The 18958-nt window shown below is 52.3% G+C and overlaps 1 protein-coding gene across 1 annotated transcript in view; it reads right to left on the bottom strand.

The window, feature by feature from the left end:
- The window catches only part of AGPAT3 (1-acylglycerol-3-phosphate O-acyltransferase 3), a 46868-nt gene that overhangs the window by 11320 nt on the left and 16590 nt on the right, over positions 1-18958 (bottom strand). Inside the window, exons 2-4 of the mRNA XM_082247073.1 lie at positions 8758-8989; positions 6235-6404; positions 5597-5758 (exon numbers count right to left, since the gene is read on the bottom strand). Of these exons, the coding sequence (XP_082103199.1) occupies positions 5597-5758; positions 6235-6404; positions 8758-8935 (510 nt within the window). The 5' untranslated portion in view covers positions 8936-8989. The remainder of the gene's footprint in view (positions 1-5596; positions 5759-6234; positions 6405-8757; positions 8990-18958) is intronic.

The raw sequence follows: 18958 nt of genomic DNA, 5'->3' as shown, positions 1-18958 counted from the left end.
CCTGTCTCTCCCCGCCGTCCTCCCCTGCTTCCTGTCTCTCCCCGCCGTCCTCCCCTGCTTCCTGTCTCTCCCCGCCGTCCTCCCCTGCTTCCTGTCTCTCCCCGCCGTCCTCCCCTGCTTCCTGTCTCTCGCTCCCCGCCGTCCTCACCGGCTTCCTGTCTCTCGCTCCCCGCCGTCCTCACCGGCTTCCTGTCTCTCCCCGCCGTCCTCCCCGGCTTCCTGTCTCTCCCCGCCGTCCTCCCCAGCTTCCTCACTCTCTCCCCGCCATCCTCACTGGCTTCCTGTCTCTCCCCGCCGTCCTCCCCAGCTTCCTCACTCTCTCTCCCCACCGTCCTCGCCGGCTTCCTGTCTCTCCCCGCCGTCCTCGCTGTCTCTCTCCGCCATCCTGTCTCTCCCCGCCGTCCTCCCCGGCTTCCTGTCTCTCCCCGCCGTCCTCCCCGGCTTCCTCACTGGCTTCCTGTCTCTCCCCGCCGTCCTCCCCAGCTTCCTCACTCTCTCCCCCCACCGTCCTCACCGGCTTCCTGTCTCTCCCCGCCATCCTCCCCGGCTTCCTCACTCTCTCTCCCCGCCGTCCTCACCGGCTTCCCGTCTCTCCCCCCGCCGTCCTCACCGGCTTCCCGTCTCTCCCCCCGCCGTCCTCACCGGCTTCCCGTCTCTCCCCCCGCCGTCCTCACCGGCTTCCCGTCTCTCCCCCCGCCGTCCTCACCGGCTTCCTCACTCTCTTCCCGCCGTCCTCACCGGCTTCCTCACTCTCTTCCCGCCGTCCTCACCGGCTTCCTCACTCTCTTCCCGCCGTCCTCACCGGCTTCCTCACTCTCTTCCCGCCGTCCTCACCGGCTTCCTCACTCTCTTCCCGCCGTCCTCACCGGCTTCCTCACTCTCTTCCCGCCGTCCTCACCGGCTTCCTCACTCTCTTCCCGCCGTCCTCACCGGCTTCCTCACTCTCTTCCCGCCGTCCTCACCGGCTTCCTCACTCTCTTCCCGCCGTCCTCACCGGCTTCCTCACTCTCTTCCCGCCGTCCTCACCGGCTTCCTCACTCTCTTCCCGCCGTCCTCACCGGCTTCCTCACTCTCTTCCCGCCGTCCTCACCGGCTTCCTCACTCTCTTCCCGCCGTCCTCACCGGCTTCCTCACTCTCTTCCCGCCGTCCTCACCGGCTTCCTGTCTCTCCCCGCCGTCCTCACCGGCTTCCTGTCTCTCCCCGCCGTCCTAACACTCTCTCCCCGCCATCCTCCCCAGCTTCCTCAATGGCTTCCTGTCTCTCCCAGCCGTCCTCCCCGCCTTCCTCACTCTCTCTCCCCGCCGTCCCTCTCTTCGCCGTCCTCGCCGATCTGTGCTCGGCCGATGCAGGCACACTTGCCTTCCGGTTCCCTCCTGTGAGCGTTGCAACGCAGGGGGGTGGAACTGGCGGCAAATTCAAAAATGTAAATACACCAAATGAGATGAAAGAAAGCTGTGATCCTATCGGATTACACTGAATCATTTCATTTCACCACAGAATTTCACCTGGTGGCTTTTCCAGTGCCCTGCCTGTGGCTTTCCAGTTTTGTGCCTGGAAATAGAGAACGACCATGGCATCCAAAAAGCGTTCTTTTTGCACAAAAGCGCTTCTAGACAAATTGGAAAACAGTGACGGCAAAATTGGGTTACTTGAAGAACTGAGCGATAGCGATTGGTGGGAAAATTGGTCATCAGGTACGGAAAAAGTGAGGACAGCGACGATTCTGATGTCTCTTTCTGGCACATAGATGTGGAATTTGGGAAGTATATCAAATGATTCTTCAGAATTTCCAACGGAGCGATGTGCCAGAAAGAGACATCAGAATCGTCGCTGTCCTCACTTTCAGTACCCGATGACCAATTTTCCCACCAATCGCTATCGCTTAGCTCTTCAAGTAACTCCGTTTTCCTGTCGCTGTTTTCCAGTTCGTCTAAAAGCGCTTTTGCGCAAAAAGAACTCTTTTTGGACGCCATGGTCGTTCTCTATTTTTCAGGCAAAAAGAACTGGAAAAGCACAAGCAAGGCACTGGAAAAGTCACCAGGTGAAATCCTGTGGTGAAATGGGATGATACAGTGTAATCCAATCACAGCTTTCTATAATCTCATTTGGTAGATTTACATTTTTGAAATTGCCACCGGTTCCACCCCCCGAGTCGCAATGCTCGCAGGGAAGGGAACCGAAGACAGTTTCCGGCATCGGCCGTGCACAGAGCCGGGAGAGAGTGTGAGGAGGGCGGGGGAATCACAGGGAAGGTAACATTCTGGGGTAATCCTGAGTGTGGCTCGGGGGTTACCGCTTTTGGTACCGAAAATTAACCCCGAGCCACACTTGGGAATACCGCCAGGGAGGTTAAACAAAACCAGTGGATCCAAAAAGAAAGAGCAGGGAGGGGAGGAAGGAGACACAAAACATGGAGGAAGCCGCTCGGTATCAGCAACGGGGACGGACACGGAAGTGATCAGTAATGTCCTTAATTGGTCACAACGAACTTTGAATCATTCTGAGATTTCCTTATTGTCTAAAGGTCTTAATTTCTGCCCTAGTCGCCATTTTGATTTGTTTAACACTATTCTGGATGCCAATAAATTTGTGCGCACCCAGCACTACTTTCAGATACCCGATGTTGTGGCTCAGGATAACTCCGGTAACACTAATCCTGCCAGTGAGTCTTCAACCTCTCCACTTCAATTTTCCGATCTTTTCATTATGTGACCTTGAGGATTTGGCATCCGAATCGAATCCTTACCCGGCAGATTTGTCAGGTGGCCACATTATTATACCATTCAGACTACGAATACTTTTATCCTGGTAATTCTCGGGGTAAGGATATGGATTTAATTCAAAAACTTGTGGCGAAGGATTTAACTCTCCTTGCTAGGAAGTGTTCAGAGGGTTCTATATCTACCAATCTGACCATTCCTGAGACCAGAGCTCTGTAAAATCTAAGTATAGAAATATTGTTATCAGGAATGCTGATAAGGGGGGGGGGTCTGTAGTGGTCCTTTTTTTTTCGTGTTTCAACACTGTCCCCTAGTCTATACACGAGCAGAACACTGTCCCCTAGTCTATACACGAGCAGAACACTGTCCCCTAGTCCAGTGGTCCTCAACCCTGGCCTACAGGGCCCACTAACAGGCCAGGTTTGCAAGATAACTGAAATACATCCCAGGTGATATCATTTGCTGCCCAGTGATTGCAGTATTCTAGTCTGCATCTCCCCAAGGTAATACTTAAAACCTGGCCTGTTAGTGGGCCCTGTAGGCCAGGGTTGAGGACCACTGCCCTAGTCTATACACGAGCAGAACACCGCCCCCCTAGTCTATACACGAGCAGAACACCGCCCCCCTAGTCTATACACGAGCAGAACACCGCCCCCCTAGTCTATACACGAGCAGAACACCGCCCCCCTAGTCTATACACGAGCAGAACACCGCCCCCCTAGTCTATACACGAGCAGAACACCGCCCCCCTAGTCTATACACGAGCAGAACACCGCCCCCCTAGTCTATACACAAGCAGAACACCGTCCCCCTAGTCTATACACAAGCAGAACACCGTCCCCCTAGTCTATACACGAGCAGAACACCGTCCCCCTAGTCTATACACGAGCAAACAACATTGTGCCCATTGGTTACAGTTTAAAAGGATCCTTTCAGTGTGGTCCAAACGCTTGTCCTTGTTCACACCATGTATTTTTGCATTTTTGTTTTCTTCAATAAATGTCTAATTTTTTTGGAGTGCTGCCATCCAGTCCATTTCTTCCATATGCCTTTGTTGCAACCAGGGCATGCAACTGAATTTCCTCTTTAAGGCTAAACTTTAAACAGAGGCTTTTTGTCCTGGAGCAACACAGGACTTGTACCCCTCACATGACCTCCGTTGGCTCTCTCCCCTCTAGTGTGCACCTCACATGTCCTCAGATGGCCCTCTCCCTTATATTGTACCCCTCACATGTCCTCAGATGGCCCTCTCCCTTATATTGTACCCCTCACATGTCCTCAGATGGCCCTCTCCCTTATATTGTACCCCTCACATGTCCTCAGATGACCTCTCCCTTATATTGTACCCCTCACATGTCCTCAGATGACCTCTCCCTTATATTGTACCCCTCACGTCCTCAGATGACCTCTCCCTTATATTGTACCCCTCACATGTCCTCAGATGACCTCTCCCTTATATTGTACCCCTCACATGTCCTCAGATGGCCCTCTCCCTTATATTGTACCCCTCACATGTCCTCAGATGGCCCTCTCCCTTATATTGTACCCCTCACATGTCCTCAGATGGCCCCCTCTCTTATATTGTTCCCCTCACATGTCATCAGATGGCCTTCTCCCTTATATTGTACATCTCACATGTCCTCAGATGACCTCTCTCTTATATTGTACACCTCACATGTCCTCAGATGGCCCTCTCCCTTATATTGTACATCTCACATGTCCTCAGATGACCTCTCCCTTATATTGTACATCTCACATGTCCTCAGATGGCCCTCTCCCTTATATTGTACCCCTCACATGTCCTCAGATGGCCCTCTCCCTTATATTGTACCCCTCACATGTCCTCAGATGGCCCTCTCCCTTATATTGTACCCCTCACATGTCCTCAGATGGCCCTCTCCCTTATATTGTACATCTCACATGTCCTTAGATGGCCCTCCCCCTCTAGTGTACCTCAGATGGACCTTTCCCTCCTAGTGTCTATACCTCACGTCTTCAGATTAACCTCTCCCCTCTAGTGTCCACCTCATATGTTCGCAGATGGTCCTCTCCCCTCTAGTGTCCACCTCATATGTTCGCAGATAGTCCTCTCCCCTCTAGTGTACCCCTCACATGTCCTCAGATGGACTTCTCCCCTCTACTTTACCCCTCACATGTCCTCCGATTGCCCTCTATTCTCTAGGAACCCCTCATAACCTCAAATGGCGTTCTCCCCTCTAGTGTACCCCTCACATGTCCTCATATGGCCCTCTCCTCTGTAGTGAGCCCCTGACGTCCTCAGATGGCTCTCTTCCCTCTAGAGTCACCTCACATGTCCTCAGACCTCCCCCTCTACTGTACACCTCGCATGTCCTCTCCCATTTAGTGTACCCCTCACATGTCCTCAGATGGACTGCCATCCTAGATGGAATACATGGAAGATCTATTTTTCATGGATTCGTAAAGAAGGGAAATGCTTTTTTATCCTAATTTCAGCCTGAATTGGCAGCTTAATGTGGCATGAAATGGAAGACAGACTTGGGCATCAGAGACTTTCTATAATAGGTCAATTTGTAGGTCCTGTACTGCACTTTTATTTAGCGGCTCTCACTTAAAACACTTTTTTCACAAAAAACTGTAAATTTGTACCATTCGTGCCTCCTGGAGGTTCTCCTTCACCATGTTCCCAATAACAACACTATACCTGCCTAGCGAGGGATTTCCAGCATCGTAAAAGGTGATTACAGACCTCGGACTGCCTATCCAGGAGATAGGACAAAAGGTATCACAGTGCCGAGTCTTCTATCACTGATTCTATGAACACCCCTCATACCCATCACACTGAGGAGAATACCACCCAACATCTGCCCACCAGAAGAAACATCCCCCCACTCACCCACATGTATTCAGGGTAGTCCCGCAGGTCGTGTAGTCCCTGAATCACCGTGTCTCTGTCCTCTTCCCACTTGCGTTTACAGAACACAATTTCCAGGAAGTACCATGTCCAGCCAATGAGAGGAACCATTAGAAGCTCTTTCTTCGCAAGAACTTTCGAGCTCTGGAGAGTAAATGGAGAGGCAGACAGAAAGGAGAAATACAATGAAAATATAATACTCAATTACAGGGCCATCACACAGACAGGCATGGGGGGGGGGCCATCACACAGACAGGTATGGGGGGGGGGCGGAAGGCCATCACACAGACAGGTATGGGGGGGGGGGGGGCGGAAGGCCATCACACAGACAGGTATGGGGGGGGGGGGGGGCGGAAGGCCATCACACAGACAGGCATGGGGGGGGGGGGGGCGGAAGGCCATCACACAGACAGGCATGGGGGGGGGGGGGGCGGAAGGCCATCACACAGACAGGTATGGGGGGGGGGGGGGCGGAAGGCCATCACACAGACAGGTATGGGGGGGGGGGGGGGGGCGGAAGGCCATCACTCAGACAGGTATGCTCATTTCTAGGAGGGGGAAACCATGCAGGTAGGTTGAGGGCTGTAAGTGACCCAGCTGCAAACTGTCAGTGTACTTACTCCCAACACTCCAAAGCGCTCACACATGGTCCAGCCACATAGGAAGTCAATTTCAAAGTTGTGATTAAGAATGATGATGACGTGCTCCTTCCCGAAGTGATCCACCGTCTCCTGGTCTGTGAAGAGGGTACACTGCGTGCCGGACCACCATTCCAATAGCATCACCAGCTCTGTATGAGAGAAGGCGGGGTCAGGTCTGATCCATGTACAATCTCTATACATTCCCCGAACTATATGTAGAGGGCCAGCTGTAGTCACCCTTTTAGTTTTCCAACAGTCGACCATGTGACGCTCTCCCCACTCACCCCTCCCACCAGTGACACTCTCCCTCCCCACCAGTGACACTCTCCCCACTCACCCCTCCCACCAGTGACACTCTCCCCACTCACCCCGCCCACCAGTGACACTCTCCCCGCCCACCAGTGACACTCTCCCCGCCCACCCCTCCCACCAGTGACGCTCTCCCCACTCACCCCTCCCACCAGTGACACTCTCCCTCCCCACCAGTGACACTCTCCCTCCCCACCAGTGACACTCTCCCCACTCACCCCGCCCACCAGTGACACTCTCCCCACCCACCAGTGACACTCTCCCCGCCCACCCCTCCCACCAGTGACGCTCTCCCCACTCACCCCTCCCACCAGTGACACTCTCCCTCCCCACCAGTGACACTCTCCCTCCCCACCAGTGACACTCTCCCTCCCCACCAGTGACACTCTCCCTCCCCATTCACCCCGCCCACCACCAGTGACACTCCCCACTCACCCCGCCCACCAGTGACACTCTCCCCACTCTCCCTCCCCACCAGTGACACTCTCCCTCCCCACCAGTGACACTCTCCCTCCCCATTCACCCCGCCCACCACCAGTGACACTCTCCCCACTCACCCCGCCCACCAGTGACACTCTCCCCACACTCCCCTCCCACCAGTGACACACTCCCCTCCCACCAGTGACACACTCCCCTCCCACCAGTGACACACTCCTCTCCCACCAGTGACACACTCCCCTCCCTCCCCTCCCACCAGTGACACACTCCCCTCCCTCCCCGCCCACCAGTGACACTCTCCCCACTCACCCCGCCCACCAGTGACACTCTCCCCACTCACCCCGCCCACCAGTGACACTCTCCCCTCCCACCAGTGACACTCTCCCCACTCACCCCGCCCACCAGTGACACTCTCCCCACTCACCCCGCCCACCAGTGACACTCCCCCCACTCACCCCGCCCACCAGTGACACTCCCCCCACTCACCCCGCCCACCAGTGACACTCCCCCCACTCACCCCGCCCACCAGTGACACTCCCCCCACTCACCCCGCCCACCAGTGACACTCCCCCCACTCACCCCGCCCACCAGTGACACTCCCCCCACTCACCCCGCCCACCAGTGACACTCTCCCCACTCACCCCGCCCACCAGTGACACTCTCCCCACTCACCCCGCCCACCAGTGACACTCTCCCCACTCACCCCGCCCACCAGTGACACTCTCCCCACTCACCCCGCCCACCAGTGACACTCTCCCCACTCACCCCGCCCACCAGTGACACTCCCCCCACTCACCCCGCCCACCAGTGACACTCCCCCCACTCACCCCGCCCACCAGTGACACTCCCCCCACTCACCCCGCCCACCAGTGACACTCCCCCCACTCACCCCGCCCACCAGTGACACTCCCCCCACTCACCCCCCCACTCACCCGTGACACCCCCCCACTCACCCCGCCCACCAGTGACACTCCCCCCACACTCCCCCCCACTCACCCCGCCCACCAGTGACACTCCCCCCCACACACCCCGCCCACCAGTGACACTCCACCCCCACTCACCCCACCCACCAGTGACACTCCATCCCCCCACTCACCCCGCCCACCAGTGACTCTCCCCACTCTCCCCGCCCACCAGTGACACTCTCCCCGCCCACCCCACCCACCAGTGATACTCTCCCCGCTCACCCCACCCACCAGTGATACTCTCCCCGCTCACCCCACCCACCAGTGACACTCTCCCCGCCCACCCCACCCACCAGTGATACTCTCCCCGCTCACCCCACCCACCAGTGATACTCTCCCCGCTCACCCCACCCACCAGTGACACTCTCCCCGCCCACCCCACCCACCAGTGACACTCTCCCCACCCACCAATAACCTCTTCATTTAAGAGCCTTTCTATACATAAAAGGGACACGGCAACACAATCTGGTTGCAGACTACCCTGAGGGCCACACTCATGGTAGAAGCTCCCATCCAGCACTGATCCCCCAAATGCCAGCAAGAAATTACTGAGCATGATACCCCGCAACTAGACTGGATTCTGAAAGTGGGATGCTTGATCCCCCCACACACATACAAGGGGAGGGTCCCCTTCATATACTTGAGAAAACCTTTCACGGGAAGAGGGGCCCCTTCATATACAGGAAGCATCCAATCACATACAGGAAGATGCCTTCATATACAGGGGGCTCGCTTCATATATGGGGGTGTCCCTTCACACACACACCCCTCCCCCCTACTCCGTACTCACGGCTCCACAGAGAGTAGGCTAGCCGGCAGTTGATTCGTCGGTACAGCTGCTTGTTGACGCCCCATAGTGGGAGGGTGCAGAGCTGCAGGAAGTTGATGATGAGGCCGCTTATTACAAAGACAAATCCGATGAGCAGATGGACCACAAACTGCGTCTTCACGAACCCCCAAACCCCCATTCTGCACTGAGCATCTAGTGCCGCTTACACGGGCCCTCGCTCAGCGCCACCGTCCTGTGAGGAGACATAATGAGAGGAGTGAGTAGATAAGAAGGGGGGGGAAATCATACAGAGAGGAGTAGATAAGGGGGGGGGGGAATCATACAGAGATGAGAAGATAACAGGGGGGGGGGAAATCATACAGAGATGAGTAGATAAGAGGGGGGAGGGGGAATCATACAGAGATGAGTAGATAAGACGGGGGAATCATACAGAGAGGAGTAGATAAGAGGGGGAGGGGGAATCATACAGAGAGGAGTAGATAAGATGGGGAATCATACAGAGAGGAGTAGATAAAGAGGGAGGGGGGGGGGGGAATCATACAGAGAGGAGTAGATAAGAGGGAGGGGGGGGGGGGGAAATCATACAGAGAGGAGTAGATAAGAGGGGGGAGGGGGGGAATCATACAGAGAGGAGTAGATAAGAGGGGGGAGGGGGAATCATACAGAGAGGAGTAGATAAGAGGGAGGGGGGGGGAATCATACAGAGAGGAGTAGATAAGAGGGAGGGGGGGGAATCATACAGAGAGGAGTAGATAAGAGGGAGGGGGGGGGAAATCATACAGAGAGGAGTAGATAAGAGGGGGGGAAAATCATACAGAGATGAGTAGATAAGGGGGGGGGAGGGGGAATCATACAGAGAGGAGTAGATAAGGGGGGGGAATCATACAGAGATGAGTGGATAAGAGGGAGGGGGGGAATCATACAGAGATGAGTGGATAAGAGGGAGGGGGGGAATCATACAGAGATGAGTGGATAAGAGGGAGGGGGGGAATCATACAGAGAGGAGCAGATAAGAGGGAGGGGGGGAATCATACAGAGAGGAGCAGATAAGAGGGGGAATCATATAGAGAGGAGCAGATAAGAGGGGGAATCATACAGAGAGGAGTAGATAAGAGGGAGGGGGGATCATACAGAGAGGAGTAGATAAGAGGGGGGGGGGGAAATCATACAGAGAGGAGTAGATAAGAGGGGGGGGGGGAAATCATACAGAAAGGAGTAGATAAGAGGGAGGGATCATACAGAGAGGAGTAGATAAGAGGGAGGGATCATACAGAGAGGAGTGGATAAGAGGGAGGGATCATACAGAGAGGAGTGGATAAGAGGGAGGGATCATACAGAGAGGAGTGGATAAGAGGGAGGGATCATACAGAGAGGAGTGGATAAGAGGGAGGGATCATACAGAGAGGAGTGGATAAGAGGGAGGGATCATACAGAGAGGAGTAGATAAGAGGGGGGGGGGTAATATAGAGAGGAGTAGATGACTTCACTGCCTGCAATCCCCTTTTATCAACAACATACTGCAAGAGACTGTCCCATCACAGACCGCGTCGCCCACCACTGTCCCATCACAGACCGCGTCGCCCACCACTGTCCCATCACAGACAGCGCTGCCCACCACTGTCCCATCACAGACAGCGCCGCCCACCACTGTCCCATCAGAAGCAAGCTTTTATCTGATTTTGTGTTGTATATAAATTCTGTGTGAGGTTACAATCAAAGGGAGTTCCAGTTTGCACCTAAGCTACGGTCGTCTAGATCTTGGGTGCTCAGCAACCATAGCTGCTTCCTGGGTCCAGACTGGAGGAAGCAATATCTTGACGGAGGCACGCAAGCTGGGTGCTGGACATCCATCACAGATGGTAAGATGGGGGTAGGATGTTATTATGGATGGAGGTGTGATAGGTGGTATGATGGATGATATGGTGGATGTATGTGTGGTATGGTGGATGTATGATGGTACGATGGATGTAGGATAGGTGATATAATGGATGGTATGGTGGCTGGTATGGCGAGATAGTGGCATAATGGTTGGTATTATAATGGTATAGTATAGTGGTGTTCTGGATGGTATGGTGATATAATGGGTGGTATAGGATTGGTGGTATGATGAATGGTTTGGTGGGAGGTATGATGATATGATATAGTGGGTGGTATGAGATTTGGTATGGTATGTGGTATGATGATATGGTGGGTTGTATGGCGATATGGTGGGTGGTATGATGGATGATATGGTATGGTGGGTAGTATGGTAATATGGTGGGTGGTATGATGGATGATATGGTATGGTGGGTTGTATGGCGATGTGGCGGGTGGTATGATGGATGATATGGTATGGTGGGTAGTATGGCAATATGGTGGGTGGTATGATGGATGATATGGTGGGTAGTATGGCAATATGGTGGGTGGTATGATGGATGATATGGTATGGTGGGTTGTATGGTATGATGGATTCTATGGTATGGTGGGTGGTATAGCATGGTGAATGGTATGGCGGGTGGTATGATGGATGATATGGTATGGTGGGTAGTATGGCGATATGGTGGGTGCTATGATGGATTCTATGGTATGGTGGGTGGTATGACGATATGGTATGGTGGGTGGTATGACGATATGGTATGGTGGGTGGTATGACGATATGGTATGGTATGGTGGGTGGTATGGCAATATGGTATGGTGGGTGGTATAGCATGGTGAGTGGTATGGCGATATGGTATGGCGGGTGGTATGGTATGGTGGGTGGTATGATGGATGATATGGTATGGCGGGTGGTATGGTATGGTGGGTGGTATGATGGATGATATGGTATGGTGGGTAGTATGATGGATATTATGGTATGGTGATATGGTGGTTGGTATGGCGATATGGTGAGTGGTATGATGGATATTATGGTATGGCGATATGGTGGTTGGTATGGTGGTTGGTATGGCGAATGGCAAACTGATTTCAGCAAGTCTTTATAAGAATATTCAGCTATAGCAAACAGAATTCTTCTCTACAAAGCGATTATCAGAACCACACACACAGATTGGGGGGAGGGGTGGCACAGAGTTCTGGGCCGATGATGGGTTATTCCATAAACTTCAAATCAGTAAGACCAAACCAGAGACACACCCACCTCACACAAGATAAAAAACACCAACATATGCTGAGCGCATCCACTCACCAGTACAGGTAATATGCCAGAGCCAGAGCAAAGAGCGTGGCACACACCCCAGAGAACAAGCAGACGGCGGACTGATTGGCCATCATGCTGGCCGGTGATCAATGCCAGAGGAAGATTCAGCTGTCAGATGAGTGATAAATGTCCACCCTCCGGGGACTCAGTGCAGGACACCTTCCTGGACCTCCATTCCTCAGATGATGGACCTCCGTCCCTCTGAATCAGCCCCACGGTCACAGCATGCGGGATGAATGCTCTCCCTCCCCCCTAATTTTCTCTATGAGTGGTCTCTCTGCTGTTATTGGGGGGCTGTTTGGAGTCCCTGGGTGACCGCTCTCCTCCGTGTAGAGACGTGTAGATGTGACAGGTGAGATGATTACTAAACCCAGAAAGAGGATTAGAGATTTGAGGACAGATCTGCTGGGTCAGCAAAATCCAGAACCGAGGTAGGGGCACCCCGTCCCCTGTACTCCCCCCTCACCCCAATACACAGGAAAATTCACCGAGGACTACAGAACCCGGAATCTGAGAAAATAGAAGGCATGAGAGAGAAACCAGAGAGGAGACAAAAAGGTTAATGTCCAGGAAAGACTTAAATCTGATAATCAGATTAATGAACACAAACACTGGAGGGCTTGTCCTGCCAGGGGGCAGGGGGGGCGGGGAGGGCACTTAGCACGCCACAAAACACCAACCAGCATAACCCCGGTCCCGTGATCCCAAATCCCGCAATATTCAAAACATATAGTTTATCATACGACTCGTGGAGGTCTCGCTGTGATGGAGGGGGGGGTCACGCATACGATCCGTGGAGGTCTCGCTGTGATGGGGGGCACACATACGACCCATGGAGGTCTCGCTGGGATAGGGGGGGGGGGGTCACACGCATACAACCCATGGAGGTCACGCCGTGATGGGGGAAAGAGGTGTCACACACATACGCCCCATGGAGGTCTCGCTGTGATGGGGGGGGGGGGGGGGGGTCACACATACGACCCATGTAGGTCTCGCTGTGATTGGGGGGGGGGGGTCAGACATACGACCCATGGAGGTCTCGCTGTGATGGGGGGGGGGGTCACACATATGACCCATGGAGGTCTCGCTGTGATGGAGGCGGGGGGGGGGTCACACATACGACCCATGGAGGTCTCGCTGTGATGAGGGAGGGGGGGGGGGGATTATACATATGACCCATGTAGGTCTCGTCATGAATGGGGGGGGGGGGGATGTTCCACATACGACTCATGGAGGTTTCACGGTGATGAGGTAGGGGGGGGAGCCACACATACGACCCATGGAGGTCTCGCCGTGATGGAGAGGGGGGGGTGGTGGTGTAATGGTGCGGTGGGTGGTAACAGTTCAGGCTGGTGGTGTAATGGTGTGGGGGGGAGGGGGGATAATGGTTCAGACTGGTGGTGTAATGCTGGGGGGGGGGGGATAATGGTTCAGACTGGTGGTGGGGTTTTAATGGTGTGGGGGGGGGGGCAATGGTTCAGGGTGGTGGTGGGGGGTAACGGTTCAGGGTGGTGGTGTAATGGTGTAGGGGAGGGGGGGGGGGGGGGTAACGGTTAAGGGTGGTGGTGGTGTAATGGTGTGGAGATCTTGGCACACTTTGGGCCCCTTAGTACCACTTGAGCATGGTATAAGCCCCACGGCCTACCTGAGTCTTGCTGCGGACCATGTCCATCCCTTTATGACTACAGTGTCCCCATCTTCTGATGGCTCCTCCCAGCGGGATAATGCACCATGTCACAAAGCGCCAATCATCTCACCACTGGTTTCTTCACCATGACAATGAGGTCTCTGTTCTCCAATGGCCTCCACACTCACCACATCTCATCCAATAGAGCACCTTTGGGATGTGGTGGAACGGGAGATTGGCATCATGGATGTGCAGCCGACAAATCTGCAGCAACTGCGTGATGCCATCATGTCACTACGGAGCAAAATCTCGAGGAAGGTCTGAGGAACCTTTCCTGCACCTTGTTGTATCTATGCCACAAAGAATGAAGGCAAAAGGGAGTCCATCACAGGACCCAGCTTAGGTCCAATAATGGTACCAAGGAGCATCTCCTACCATAGAGGTCCATCACATGACCCAGCCTAGATCCAATGATGGCATCAAAGAACATCTATCATAGAGGTCCATCACATGACCCAGCCTGGTTCTAATGGTGGCACTGAATAACATCTATCATAGAGGTTCATCACATGGCCCAGCCTGGTTCCAATCATGGCACCAGAGAACAACATAGGGGTTCATCACATAACCCAGCCTAGATCGAATGACCGCACCGGAGAGTATTTCCCATCATAGAGGTTCATCACATGACCCAGCCTGGTTCCAATCATGGCACCAGAGAACAACATAGGGGTTCATCACATAACCCAGCCTAGATCGAATGACCGCACCGGAGAGCATTTCCCATCATAGAGGTCCATCACATGACAGCCTGGTTCTAATGGTGGCACCAGAGAACATAGGGGTTCATCACATAACCCAGCCTAGATCGAATGACCGCACCAGAGAGCATTTCCCATCATAGCGGTCTGTCACATGACACAGCCTGGCTCTAATGGTGGCACTGAAGAACATCTATCATAGGAGGTCCATCACATGGCCCACCGAGGTGCATCTAAAAAATTAGAATATCAAAAAGTGAATTTCAGTAATTCAATTCATAAAAAGGTAATCTCCTATATTTTATATAGATGTGTTACGCACAGAGTGAGAGATTTCACGCATTTCTTTCTCTTAGTTTTGACGATTATGGTTTCCAGCGAGTGACACCCCAAAATTCAGTAAAAGCCCAGGTTGCTTTCATAGCGGCCTTCAGCTCCTCTGCATTGTTGGGTCTGGTGTCTCTCATCTTCCTCCTGACAATCCCCCACAGATTCTCTATGGGGTTTAAATCAAACGAGTCCTGATGGAAAATGAACTCAGCATCTCCATAAGGCTGGTCAGCAGATGGAGGCATGAAGTGCTCTGGAATTTCCTGCTAGAGGGCTGCGCTGACTTTGGACTTGATGGACCAACACCAGCAGATGACACGGCTCTCCAAATCATCACTGACTGAAAACTTCACACTGGACCTCATACAACTTAGATTCTGCACCTCTCCACTTTTCCCCCCAGACTCTGGGACGTTGATTTCCAAATTAAGTGCAAAATTTACTTTCATCCAAAAAAAGAGAACTCTGGACCACTGAGCAACAGTCCAGTCATTTTTCTCCTTAGTCCAGGTAAGACGCTTCTGACGTTGTCTCTGGTTCAGGAGTGGCTTGACACAAGGAATGTGACAGTTGTAGCCCTTGTCCCGGAAATGTCTGTGTGGTGGATCGAGAAGCACTGACACCAGCCATAGTCCACTCCTTGTGAATCTCCCCCAAATTCTTGAATGGCCTTTGCTTCACAATCCTCTCAAGGCTGTGGTTTCTTATGCACCTTTTTCTACCACATATTTCCTTCCACTTAACGTTCCATTAATATGCTTGGATACAGCACTCTGTGAACAGCCGACTTTTTAAGTGTCATAAATCTGCAGTAATGTTTCTTGGCCCTGACTGTCTGCTTACCTCTATGGTCGGTGTATCCGCTTTAGGGATCGTGCTCTCTTAGGGACCTGTGTGTTTAAGTAATCTTCTCTCAGCATGGCTCCACCCCAGCCTCTAACAGGAAACACTATATCAACCCACGTACTGAAAGCCAGCCTTGCCTGAGCAACAATTGTGTGAAGGCTTCATTGAGCGTTTCTTGTGTGCTCTTCATCTGATCTCTATGTACTGACTTTGGCTTGTTCACCTGACCATATCTGTCTGCTTGTTGCCCCGACCTTTGCCTTGTCCTGACCATCTCTGTCTGCTTGTTGTCCCGATCTTTGGCTAGTCCTTCTGACCATCCCTGCCTGCTTGTTGTCCTCACCTTTGGCTAGTCCTTCTGACCATCCCAGTCTGCTTGTTGTCCCGATCTTTGGCTAGTCCTTCTGACCATCCCTGCCTGCTTGTTGTCCTCACCTTTGGCTAGTCCTTCTGACCATCCCTGCCTGCTTGTTGTCCTCACCTTTGGCTAGTCCTTCTGACCATCCCAGTCTGCTTGTTGTCCCGATCTTTGGCTAGTCCTTCTGACCATCCCTGTCTGCTTGTTGTCCTCACCTTTGGCTAGTCCTTCTGACCATCCCTGCCTGCTTGTTGTCCTCACCTTTGGCTAGTCCTTCTGACCATCCCTGCCTGCTTGTTGTCCTCACCTTTGGCTAGTCCTTCTGACCATCCCTGCCTGCTTGTTGTCCTCACCTTTGGCTAGTCGTTCTGACCATCCCTGCCTGCTTGTTGTCCTCACCTTTGGCTAGTCCTTCTGACCATCCCTGCCTACTTGTTGCCCCAACCTTTGGCTTGTCTTTCTGACCATCCCAGTCTGCTTGTTGCCCTAACCTTTGGCTTGTCCTTCTGACCATCCCAGTCTGCTTGTTGCCCTAACCTTTGGCTTGTCCTTCTGACCATCCCAGTCTGCTTATTGCCTTGACCTTTGGCTTGTTCCCGTTACTATCCCTTGTGGCCTGCTGCTTCCTCTCCATCCATCAGAGCCAGCCATGAGCGTGAGCTGAGAGACCCTGGGGGAGCGAGATCTGTCAGCTGCAGCCAAGTCCATCCTCACCACGAGAGGCTCTGGTGAAAACCTGCTGGCTCTTAGACTCCACGCCCTGGGGAATCTTATGTTCTAGCTCCCTGTCTAGGACCTTGGGTGGGATCCTGCATAGCTGCTTCTGTGAGCCATCAACCATTAGCAGTCAGTCGTTGGGTTCACAACCTCCGTGGTGCCCTCCTCGTCACTTGGTCCAGCAGGAGAAGCGGACATTTAGCAAGGTCCTTTTGTGACTTACCCTCTTAGTGGAAGGTGTCAATAACTGTCTTCTGGACAACTGTCAGGTCAGCAGTCTTCCCCATGATTGTGTAACCTTCCGAACCCGACAGAGACCATTTAAAGCAGGGTTGTCAAACTCAATTTAATCACGGGCCGCATCAGCATTATGATTGCCCTCAAAAGGGCCGTTTGTATCCGTAAGGCTAGATGTCAAGAGCATCCCCTACCCTTACATAAGATGTCAAGAGCCTCTTCACCATCAAAAGTTGAGTCCCCCACCCTCCCTTACATCACAGTGCACCTCCATTACCTTGTGATGCTGCTGGGAAGAAGCTGGAGGCATTGCTGGAAAGCAGAAAGTATAAGGTCTGGAGGAGGACTGGAGCTTTCCTGCAGCTACAGGAGAGGTGCGAGGGCCACATAAAATGGCCTGGAGGGCCGGATTCGGCCCGCGGGCCTTGTGTTTGACACCTGTGATTTAAAGGTTCAGGAAACCTTTACAGGTGTTTTGAGTTAATTAGCTGATTAGAGTGACCCCACGAGTCTCCAATATTCAACCTTTTCACAATATCCTAATTTTCAGAGATACTGAGTTTTGGGGTGTCACTCACTGTAAGCAATAATCATCAAAATGAAAAGAAAGAAATGTGTGAAATCTCTCACTCTGTGTGTAACATCTATAGAAAAATAGGAGTTTACCTTTTTGAATTACTGAAATAAATTAACTTTTTGAGGATATTCTATTTTTTTGAGATGCACCTGCATGTTTCATATCCCCTACCTCATCACAGCCACTTACTAGAGGCAGAAGGGTTTAAGTGGGCTACCATGAGTGGAACCAGGTACCATTCGGTAAGGACCAGATAGGCCTTTTCAAAAGGAAAAGATACTGAAAGGGCCTTTAGTGAGGTTTAGCCAGATCCAGGGAATACAAGGTGATACTTCCCAGCAGGTGTATGGTCTGTGTAAGGTTAGGATCAGCTTAGGTGTGCAAAGGTTTTCGAGGCAGATACATTCAAATGGACTGAGGGGGGTTTGTATAAGGGGTGGGCTTTCTGAATCAGTGTCTGCTTTGCATATATCTACATATTCTTTTATAAAGGAATCTCAGGGCCTCCCATGACAGGATCTAAAGAGAGGAGAAAGTGATAGATTGTGCTAAAATTATCTGGCCACCAGCCTCCCCCGGACTGACTAGGGCCAACAAATATTGGGTTTCCTGATAAAGTAGCCATGGGTAGGTGGGTTGAATTCAAGGGGGTCCTCCCTAGGCCCCTCTAATGTGTAAGTCACCCTGTGTCTATTAGGGACACAGGATGACGGAGAAAAGTATGGACTTAATGGACACTGAGAATATGGTTTGGATTACTCAAATGGGACAGTAATATACATCAACCGTATATCTTAATAAACATATGAAGACTGCTTCACACAGTCACACTCACAGCAGAAGCTAATATAAGCTCAACCACCTGTCTTCCACACATCGTTTAATATGCTGATATACTCACCTGTTATTTACTGGGGGTTCTGTGTTTACACTTATGATAATGTGTATTGTTAATGTGTATTGTACTTCAGGAGGCCGTCAGTCTGCTAGTTAATTGGCTCAGGTTGATTGAATTATTGTCATCTATTAGTTACTGGTGGAAAATGAGAATACGGTTTGTGTTGGTTCTTTGGATAATTAGTTCAGGTTAATTATATTTCTGTATACAATTTCATCTGCATATGGTAATGTAATCAGGCACCTGAACTGGTGGGGTAATCTGATCAGGAGGGGGGATTTCCATCATATATATATATATATATATATATTTTTTTTTTTATTATTTATTTTCGGTGTGAGTTTGTTCAAATAAAGGTTCCAGTTCTCTACAAGCCAAGTTCCATCTAGTTTTGTATGGGGGGGGCTAGAATATCTGATATCTATGTTCAGACTGGAGGAAGCCGTATACTGACGGAAGCCCACAAACACAGTGTGGGTTGCAATTCTGTTACATTGGTGGCAAGCGGCGGGATGCTTCCTGCAGTCTGGGACATCCAAACCTCCACTGGGATCCAAGGTCCGGATAGCAGAAGAGGAGAGGCACAGATACCAGCCGCCATGGAAGAGGAATTCGGAAGGAGGTTGCGAGAGATGCGGATACAGCACAGGGAGCCAGTGTCCGAGCATGACCTGC

The sequence above is a fragment of the Pelophylax lessonae genome, assembly GCF_965119305.1.
Source record: "Pelophylax lessonae genome assembly, chromosome: 2".
NCBI lineage: Eukaryota > Metazoa > Chordata > Amphibia > Anura > Ranidae > Pelophylax > Pelophylax lessonae.
Note: the sequence above shows the minus strand (reverse complement) of the source record. Positions and strands in the feature narration are given on the sequence as shown.